Here is a 10,187-nt window from a genome sequence, read left to right as displayed (position 1 = left end):
CCTGTGCATCACGTGGAGGGGGCGTGGCCTATGTGGAGGAGGCGAGGGAGCGGTGTCTCGTGGCGTGGCGACATGCGCACGCCGGCGTGCGCGTCCCTTTTGCGTCACGTGCTGGGGGACGCAGGAAGGCAAGTGGGCGGGGCAAGGCGCGAGCGCGAGCGCGAGAGGGAAAAGGAGGGATGGGGGCGGGGAGATGGGAACCTTATATCACGTGACAGGGGCGGCGCGGCCCGGGGGTGTCAGTGTGGAGGAGACTGAGGTAAAGTTGGGAGCGCAGCGGCGTTGGCGGCGGCGGCGGCGGCAGCGGCAGCGCGGCGGGGCCGGGTATTGTCCGCGGCCCCTTTAAATCCGCGATCCCCCTTTTATCCTCCTCCTTTCTCTCCTACCCCCGCCGTGTTCCCCTCCCTTGGTAGGCCCCCCCACACCGTGTGTTCCCCCACTGTACACCCCCTCCCCCCAAGTCGTGAGAGCCCTGGCTACCCCCCGAGTCGGCCGCCGGAGGTTTTGTTTATGGTTGGGTTCGCGGCCTAGTGGGCCTCACCAGAGCCGGGGCCTCGATTTGGGAGCGTGGCCGGGGCGGGGCTTGGGGCAGCCGGAGGGGGGGGGGGCATGCGGCTAGAGCCTGAGGTGGGGGAGAGCGAGAAAGAGCGCGAGCGAGCGAGACCTGGGCCCCACCCGAGGTACGGCCCTCGCTGCCCCTGCCGGTGCCTGTGGAGAAGACGAGGGGGCCTCCTCCCTTTTCTGACCCGCTGTGGGCCTCTTTCTGATCCGGATCCGGCCTGGTTTGGGGGTGGCGGAGGGAAGGGAGGGCGCCGGGGTGGAGCTGCCCCGGACTCGCTCATGTGGTCCCCAGTTTGGAGTGCGGGGGGTTGGATGGTTCCGGGTGGGAGGGAAGGAGGCGACGGGGCGCTGCGGAGCGGAGCGAGCCTTTCATCCTGAACGCGTGGGCTTGCGTCCCCGCTCGGTTTCCAGCTTCTTTGTCAGCTCTTCTCGTTGCCCTTCCTCCTTCCTCACCGCCCCAGCTCCTGGGATATCTGTCTTTTTTGCTGCCGTCTCTAGCTTTCTGTTGTCCATACTGGAGTTTGGTGTACCCCCCCGACATGATGATGTTATTTGTGGGAAGCTGGACATGGAGGCCCCCATCGGGGTGCCTTCCGCCGAAGGGACGTCACTAGAGCACCGGGGTGCTCGCTGTTCTCATAATGGGACAGTCATGAGACGTTTCCCCAGCCCCTTCCCCCGACGGCAGCCCCTACATTGGCTCTGCGAGCTGATGTCACAAACAGGAGGCTGCTCCTTTCCACCGTTCTTGAAATGTGGCCACCTCCGGTGTAGGATGTTGTGGAAAGAAAAACAACACAGGAATAGGTGTTTCTCTTGTTCTTGTCGTGCTGCCTTGGACTGTCCCTGGTTATTAGGTGGAGAAGTGCTTTCTGTGTTTCCCCCCCGTCCCCCTCCCACCGCCCATGTCTGGCCGGGGGGATGTTTGATGGGATGGAACTTGATGGGAGGGGACGAGGGCCGGTGACCACCAGCATTCATTGAGCACTGGACCGTCTTGGCTGAGTATGGGCTGATAAGACTGCTTTGAGACCCCACACCATTGTCTTTAAAGATTAGATTACGCCAGTGATTATTTCCGTTATGAACAGGAAGTGTTGCTGGCATGTAAACTAACGATGAAAGGCCTTACAGTGTACTGTTTGCTTTTTATTTTTAAAGCCCCCTCCTTATTAAACATGTCCTAACTGGGAAGGACTATTTTCAGACATTCGATTGCAGTTCATGGGAAGGAGAGGAAGGGGTCATTACCACAAAGCATCTAGGGGAATTAGTTACTTTGTCAGAAGTAGGAAGCCTGACCGGCCCCTATCCAGCTTCAGGGTCCCGGAATTGTTTCTCAAACTAGATTGTAAGCTCCCTGAGGGCAGCAACCCAGTCATACTGCTTTTGTATTTTCTCAAGCCCTGGACACAGTAGATACTCAATAAATACTTGTTATTTATTTTTTTCTGTAAAATTTCTCTGGCTATTTTTTTAAGTAGCTGGTTTTCAAAAAATGGTCAAGGGCACTCCTGTGTTGAAACCTGTATTTGTTCCCACACTAGTCCCTTGGTCTCCAATACTTCTCACCTATTTCCCTTAAACTTTTTTATTTTTTAAGAAGGAGTATTTAACAAGATTGCTCACCTTCACTGTGATAACTCTGGGTATGTGTCTGCTTGCTACTGAAAGGCTACTAATTCTGTGACCTCTAGTGCTCCATCCCAGATCACTTACCTGTTGCTCGGTGTTGTTACTACCTAGGTGGTAAAATTTTCTTAGTCACACTTTTTAAAACACTTGTAATAGAAAAATAGAAACCAATAGCAAGAGTGATCAGGAGGATTCCCCCCCACCCTTTCCTGAATGATTATGTGGCTTCCAATATGACTTTTAATATATTTACATCAATTGGTACAGTATGTACAGTTGTCCACATAGCTAGCTAGTCATGCAATCCATAGCTGTAGTGTAAATCATGCTCACAAATTGAAATCACATGTGGAGTAGAAAGCAGTCAATAGTTGTAAGCTACAGGAATGGCTATCCCCATATTAGAAACTACATCTTAGAGCCAGTTATTAAGCATAACAGTTTCCTTCTAATTTTAATCCCCCCTCCCACTTTTAGTTGAATCCAGGGGTACTTGGTCAAACAACAGATTTTTGTTGTTGTTTGTTTTTGTAAATTAAGTATTGAAACTTGATTATAATGCCAGCCTGGGAAACTGTACTACTGTGTAGTAAATAATCCCTTACTAAGCCAGAAATATTTATAGGTCTTTGTGTGCACATGTGTGTGAGGGGAGAGGTAGTGGTTAAAAATTAGTCCCTTACAACTCTTTCTTAGTGATAGAGGATGTAGAATTCTTAATTCTTAATGACCGCATCACAAAACAAAGACCTATCCAACCTGTTACCGAACTTGGTGAAAAATTTATCCATAAGGAAGTCAACTTTTTTTGTGAACCAAGAAACAGGTGAAATTCACTTCCCTAATAGTTATTCCTTGCATATTTCTTTAGGAGCCCACTCTAGTTCTACCTCAAATCCAGCAGTCTTCTGAGCAGTCTAGAATTAACCAATTAATAAATAAGTAAATGAGCATAAAAGCATAAACTTGTACTCCTTGGAAGGGAATAAAACAATGCGGAATAACCTTATCTTGAGCACTCCATCGTGTGATGAATGTTTCCTTTGTTTACTAAGTCATCTTGCCCTGCAATAATGTCTCAAGTTTAAAATGATTTCCCAGTAGCCCTTTCTTCCAAATAAAACTTTGTGCTGCTAGATGATTTGGGTTTGGGATTCCTCTGTATATCAAGGTGAGTGGTGGAGAGTAATTTTAATTCTGGTTTCTTGGACTGTGGATTAGGAGATCAACAGAAGCAGCTGCAAAAGCAATGTGTTGGAATTATCCAGGGAACTGAGGTTCTGGGCAAAGTCACTGGGGCTCTTATATGCCTTGTGGAAAGTATGGAAGCCCCACAGCATGCTGAGAGATAGAAACTTAAGGGAGAAAGAAGCTAGACTTGAGTTAGTCCTTTTTTAAATGATGGAGGTCACATGCAACTCAAAGGGTTGTAAGGCAGGTAAGCCTGTTTTCATAGGTGAATTGAGTGCAGACTAATCCTCTTCCTGGAAGACTTGTTTCCAGGCTTTATCTTTCCTTTATGTCAAAGGGACTTGAGATATTTTTGTCTACTACTAAGATAGCAAAACTTCACAAAACCCGCTTATAGGGGACGAGTAACCAAACTGTGCTCATAACTTAAAAAACCCACATTATTTAACAGATGCTTTATACATTTCTTATACAAAAATGGATTAACATCCACAGTTTCATAAGGAATTTGTCAAACTAAATTTCTCTGAACAGGTGAATCCTCTTGGTTTATTTCTTTGAAGAACTGAAAATGTTTAGTGAAGATGCTGATGAGAGGTTAAAAGCCCTCATTTTGCCTGTATTTAATATCTAAACTTTTTTTTAATCTTTCAGTATTCTACCTTGTAAATACTGTTATTTGTATATACTGTAAATGATGACGTCGGTGGGCACGAACCGAGCCCGGGGAAACTGGGAACAACCTCAAAACCAAAACCAGACACAGCACAAGCAACGGCCACAGGTAAAGAATCCAAGTGTTATGGATCCATGGGTAGGTTTGCTGATTGATTCTAGTTTCTATCTAATGCAGCATCATTCTATACTTTGGATTCTTTTTCTTTTTAAAAAAAGATATATTTTATTGTTATTTTACAGAGAGTAAGGGAGAGGGATAGAGAGTTAGAAACATCGATGAGAGAGAAACATCGATCAGCTGCCTCCTGCACACCTCCTACTGGGGATGTGCCTGCAACCCAGGTACATGCCCTTGACCGGAATCGAACCTGGGACCTTTCAGTCTGCAGGCCAACGCTCTATCCACTGAGCCAAACCGGTTAAGGCTATACTTTGGATTCTTGATTTGGGTTCTTCATTCTTATTTTCAAGTCCTTCTTTTTATTTTCTTAAAGTATGTTTTAATGATTTCAGAGAGGAAGGGAGAGGGAGAGAGAGAAATATCAATGATGAGAGAGAATCATTGATCGGCTGCTTCCTGCATGCTCCCTACTGGGAATCGAGCCCACAACCTGGGCATATGCCCTTGACCGGAATCGAACCTGGGACTTTTCAGTCCGCAGGCCAACACTCTATCCACTGAGCCAAACCGGCTAGGGCGTGTCCTTGTCTCTTTTTACTTGGAGCCTTATAACTATTAATGTCGTACTGTGATATAGTGCTCTTTTTTTTTTTTTAATATTTTATTGATTTTTTACAGAGAGGAAGGGAGAGGAACAGAGAGTTAGAAACATCGATCAGCTGCCTCCTGCACACCTCCCACTGGGGATGTGTCTGCAACCAAGGTACATGCCCTTGACTGGAATCGAACCTGGGACCTTTCAGTCTGCAGGCCGACGCTCTATCCACTGAGCCAAACCAGTCATGGCTCTTTTTGTTCTTTAATACTGAACTATGAGGCTTGGAAAGAATGGCTCTTGTGCTTTGTATTTCTAGGATAGCAATACATGTTTTAGCAATAGCCAGCTTGCCATCTTTCTAGCCCACCTTTATCTTGCCACTTTTTGCCTTTCTTTTGTTATTCTTTTTCCTAACGGATCTGTTATCTTCCTCTTTGGTCTCACTGAGGCCTAATCTGCTATTTCCTTTTCCATGAGGCATTAACATCTTTGCTGTTTTCCTTCAAAATTAACAAATGAGACACCCTAGAGCAGTGGTCGGCAAACTCATTAGTCAACAGAGCCAAATATCAACAGTACAACGATTGACATTTCTTTTGAGAGCCAAATTTTTTAAACTCAAACTATATAGGTAGGTACATTGTTATTAACTTAATTAGGGTACTACTAAGGCTTAGGAAGAGCCACACTCAAGGGGCCAAAGAGCCGCATGTGGCTCTCGAGCCGCAGTTTGCCGACCATGGTCCTAGAGCAGTGGTTCTCAACCTTGGCTGCACGTTAGAATCACCTGGGAATCTTTTTAAAATCCTGATTTCTGGGCCTCATCCTCCGGAAATTCTGTTTCATTGTTACTAATGTTGTGGCCCCACCCCATAACAAAGAAACAATTTCCGGAGGATGAGGCCCCAGAAATCAGGATTTTAAAAAGATTCCCAGGTGATTCTAATGAGCAGCCAAGGTTGAGAACCACTGCCCTAGAGTATTGTAGTCCTCCTGGGTACTAAAGTTTATGGGTTTTTGTTTTTTAAAGTTTGATTTAGTATGATCTGTTTTCTATAACCAGTTTGGTGTTGGTTGGTATGTAATGTGAATAAATTAATTTCCCATTTGGTTATGGTCAGATAAATTGAATATGTAAGACTAGAACTTTCCTCTTACTCTTTTTTTTTTTCCTTCCAAGTGAATTTCTAGCAGAATTTTAGCACTTAAGTTTTGAGTTAGTGTCTCAATTGGGACAATAAAATTTGTATTATCTTGTAAACATACACGGGATCCTGAGAAGATATGCTGAATCTACCTTTAGGCTAACCCAGGGGTGGGCAAAATTTTTGACTCGAGGGCCACAATGGGTTCTTAAACTGGCCCGGAGGGCCGGAACAAAAGCATGGATGGAGTGTTTGTGTGAACTAATATAAATTCAAAGTAAACATCATTACATAAAAGGGTACGGTCTTTTTTTTTTTTTAGTTTTATTCATTTCTCCGGCCCGCTGGCCGTAGTTTGCCCACGGCTGCGCTAACCCTTATGTCAGCCCTAAGAATAGGAGGGTGGCATTGGTTATTGCAGAAATAGGAAAAGGGTTTGTTTACACATGTCTTTGCAAATACTGTATATTAACGTGAATCAAGGTGCAGATGTTTCAAAGTGGTGCTGTGATCCCAATATGAAAGCCTCTTTAATGGTGAACATTGGTGAAAAAGCCTCCTGCTTTTTTTAGGTATTGTAGAGTGAAATAGTACCAGCTTTACTCTTTGTTTTTTGTCATTGTGCTGACTTAAGCATCTCAAATGCTGTTAGTGTTTTGTTGTTGTTGTTGTTTTAGAGGGAGCAAGAAACATCCATCAGCTGCCTCCTGCATGTGTCCTGACTGGGAATCGAACCCGTCACCTTTTGGTGCACGGGTTGATGCTCCAACCAACTGAGCCATACTGGCCAGGGCAGTTAGGATTTTATTACTTGGTCATTTGTAACAAGAAGGAAACTGGGGTGGGAAATACAATGGATATTGACTACATAGGTCCTTCTTATTTCTCTAAACCAGGGGTGGGGAACATCTGCCCCTCAGGCTATAAGGCCCTCGAAATCATTCGGTCTGGCCCTGCCAAGGCATTAGGGGTGAGTTAATTAAATGTTTGACCAAATATAGCAGGCTGATTTTTAAGTTGATAATTTTGTATGGCCTGTGAACAATGTTATAAATATCCAAATGGCCCTTGGCAGAAGAAAGGTCCCCCACCCTGCTCTAAACTGTTGTCTGTCAATCATGCTTTTTTTTTTTAACTATTTATCTCAATTCTTAGGCCACTGCGGAACAAATTCGACTTGCACAGATGATTTCAGACCATAATGATGCTGACTTTGAGGAAAAGGTGAAACAAGTGAGTGGATTGCTAATTTGCTGTAAACTATGGGAAAAAACATCTGGATTAATGCATAGATGCCTACCAGGGTACTTCGTGTTATAGGTATTAAAGGAGTTATGACCTGAAATATGATAGGTTAAGCCAGTAAATAAGTGCTTTTATTGTCTGATTTACTGACCCTTTTGGACAGATACCTTGTTCAGAGGTTTTGTCTTAATTTCAACCTCTTGTTTAATGACTGACTTTGTTGATGCCCTTCTATAGCAACATTGAGCAATTGTGGCATCTAGGAAGTGTGGAAGTTCATGTTATGCCGAAGTCTGTGTGTTTCTGAGTTTGATTCTCTATTAGATGTTTTATTGTTTGATTGCTTTTGTATGTAAGTCCTTTAATCCCATTTTTGGTCACTATTTTTTGCTTTTGGAATTAGAACACCAAAATTCTGCTTTTTTTTTTTAAGCCTGGTTTTTTCAAACTCAGCTGGTGTTTTCTCTTCTTCACCTAGGTTTTGTTGTTGTTGTTTTGGTGGGGAGTACAAACTTGTTCATGATCACTGCTGATCTTTCTTTTTCAGTTGATTGATATCACAGGCAAGAACCAGGATGAATGTGTCATTGCTTTGCATGACTGCAATGGAGATGTCAACAGAGCCATCAATGTACTGCTGGAAGGAAACCCAGATACGGTATAGTGCTAATAAAGTGCTCTAGAAAGTGGGTCCCTGGCTGAGATGCTAGTAATATTCTAAAAATAGCAAATGGGGTAACTCAATTAAAACAGTACCTTATTCTTCATATAGAACTGGGAACTACTTTGAAGATTGTTTGCTGCAGTTTGCAAATACTTAAAATTAATGTACAATAAACAGGAGAAAACATAAAATCAGGTTCTTCTAATTGGCCTGGAATAAATTATTCACTCTAGGCTAGTGACTGTTTTCAGGACTGGATTAGTATGAATTAGAGATGCTATTTCATAGCTTTAGCTGCTAATATGGAAGACTTCTGTTCACCTGTTTTACTGTCATTGAACAAAATCACATACTGGATTCTGACTTCAGCACATTCCCATCAATATCAGCTTTGCATTTTCCAATACCTTTTCATCATGTGAACTTATTTCTGTTGAGGTAGCAGATAACAAAATTTTACAGCCTCTTGACCATCCCTAGAGAGGATAAGGGAATATCTTGGAGGGTCTCTTGTTGTAGAATTTAGAATTGCTTTTACTTCTTCCTCTACTTCCCACTCAGTGAGAATCCTGTGTTTTTATGCTTGTCTTATCATTGTACCAAATTATAAGTCCCTTAACAACAGAGATTCTATTCTGCCTTACTAATTTGGGATGTTTCTGCAGTGCTTAATAGAGGACTTCATTTTTATTTTTGTTTCATGAGCACTGTATCATTTTGAAGTCATTTTCATTTACTTGGTCTTACACGGGGGACTTTGGGTTGGGATAGAGAACCAGAGTTCATCCTTTGAGTAATCAACTGATGTTACAGTGTCACTTTAGTTGCATGTTGGAGGTTTGTCAGTTTTCTTTAGACAATGGGAAATCATAGTGGAAAACTTTCTTTAATCATTGAATTTAAATTTGTGAATTTTTCTCTTTAAAGTGTGGTTCCAGGTTTGATTTTACATTATTGACTTTATTTGAAAATTATTGCCTGGGCAGTTATATAACTGTGCCTTTGATTAATTTTGAGTTTACTCTAGAATAGTTGTCCCAAGATATTTTTGAAGGGGAAGAGGTAGGACTGACTACTCATGCTTTTTAAAAGTCTAATTTTGCACAAGTCACATTTTCTTTCACCTTCCAGCATCTTCTGTCTAGTGCTTCAAGTTTGAACTTCCACAGTATCAAAAAAGAAAAGTAAACTGGAGCCCTGGCCAGTGTTACTCAAAGGTTAGCGCGTTGGCCTAGTCACAGAAGGCTTCGATTTCTGGTCAAGGGCATGTGCAGGAAGCAACCAATTGATGTGTCTCTCTCACATCCATGTTTCTCTTTCTCTCTTCCCCTTTCCCTCCCTCCACCCTCCCTCCCTTCTTCCCACTCTTTCTAAAAATCAGTGGGAAATATCCTCAGGTGAGGATTAAAAAAAAGTTAATGAGAATGTGGGCTTATGCTACAAATAAACCAGCTACTAGTGAAATCAATGGGAAGCAAAGTCAGCTGCCAAGGATGTTGGATGTATTTGGGTGGATGCGATCATATCAGAAAACTGGCAGTATCTTTGGGGAAGATCATAGTAATTCTCTTTCCTTATGGAGGTTATCTGGTGCCAGCAGCTAGTGTATACCATAGAGGAAGAAGACAACAGGTTTCTGAAACTTGCTAGGTTTTAAGACAGACTAGCAAAAACTCTAAAAGCTAGCTGTTTTGAATCTGGTTTTCATTGTTTCTAATGCAGATTTAGCTAGAGGGTTATGCTAACATAGGAATTGAAGCCTCTAAGCAGAAAGTAACCCACCAATTGTAATGTGAAATCAACTTGGGTTGGAAGAGTAGGCAGTGAGGAGCTGCCAAGTCCTTGGTGGATACTTAATATGTATATTTTTAATTATTACTTTTGTAAACTATTTATTGTAGACTTTAGAATATGTAGATATGTTTTTACCATAATTTTAAATTGATGTTTTTGAACTTAAGAACTTTTAAAATTTTGGTAAAATATACTTAAAATTTACTGTTTTAACCATTTTAAAGTGTATAATTTAGGCATTAAGTACATTGACAAAGTTGTATAACCATTACTATTTATTTTCAGGAGTTTTTCATTTCTCAAACTGAATTGAAAATGGATTTTCTGTATTCATTAAATAGTAACTCCTCATTCTCCCTCCCATCAACTCCTGGTAACCTATTTTCTGTTTCTGTTTCTGAATTTGCCTATTCTAGTGGCATCATATAATATACTTGTCCTTTTGTTGTTATTTTGTTGTCCTTTTGTTGTTATTTCACCTAGCATAATGTTTTCAAGATTTATATTGTGGCATGTATCAGAATTCCATTTTTTTAAGGCTTGATAATCCAGTAT

The 10,187-nt window shown here is 42.4% G+C and overlaps 1 protein-coding gene across 23 annotated transcripts in view; it reads left to right on the top strand.

Annotated features, from left to right (window-relative positions):
* Positions 1 to 130: 130 nt before the first annotated feature.
* UBAP2L (ubiquitin associated protein 2 like) overlaps positions 131 to 10,187 on the top strand; it is a 45,498-nt gene continuing 35,441 nt past the window's right edge. For 10 of the 23 annotated variants that reach the window (XM_014461157.2, XM_023759245.1, XM_014461154.2 and 7 more), the window contains exons 1-4: positions 224 to 324; positions 4,042 to 4,171; positions 7,085 to 7,162; positions 7,722 to 7,832. In XM_014461157.2, the coding sequence (XP_014316643.1) occupies positions 4,082 to 4,171; positions 7,085 to 7,162; positions 7,722 to 7,832 (279 nt within the window). In that variant the 5' untranslated portion in view covers positions 224 to 324; positions 4,042 to 4,081. Of the gene's footprint in view, positions 325 to 4,041; positions 4,172 to 7,084; positions 7,163 to 7,721; positions 7,833 to 10,187 lie in introns of all 23 variants that reach the window. The other 13 variants (XM_014461156.2, XM_023759242.1, XM_023759244.1 and 10 more) reach the window with 4 other exon arrangements.

Source organism: Myotis lucifugus, unplaced genomic scaffold (assembly GCF_000147115.1).
Source record: "Myotis lucifugus unplaced genomic scaffold, Myoluc2.0 scaffold_151, whole genome shotgun sequence".
In the NCBI taxonomy this organism is placed as follows: domain Eukaryota; kingdom Metazoa; phylum Chordata; class Mammalia; order Chiroptera; family Vespertilionidae; genus Myotis; species Myotis lucifugus.
The sequence above is the reverse complement of the archived record's forward strand: the minus strand, read 5'-3'. Positions and strand labels throughout refer to the sequence as shown.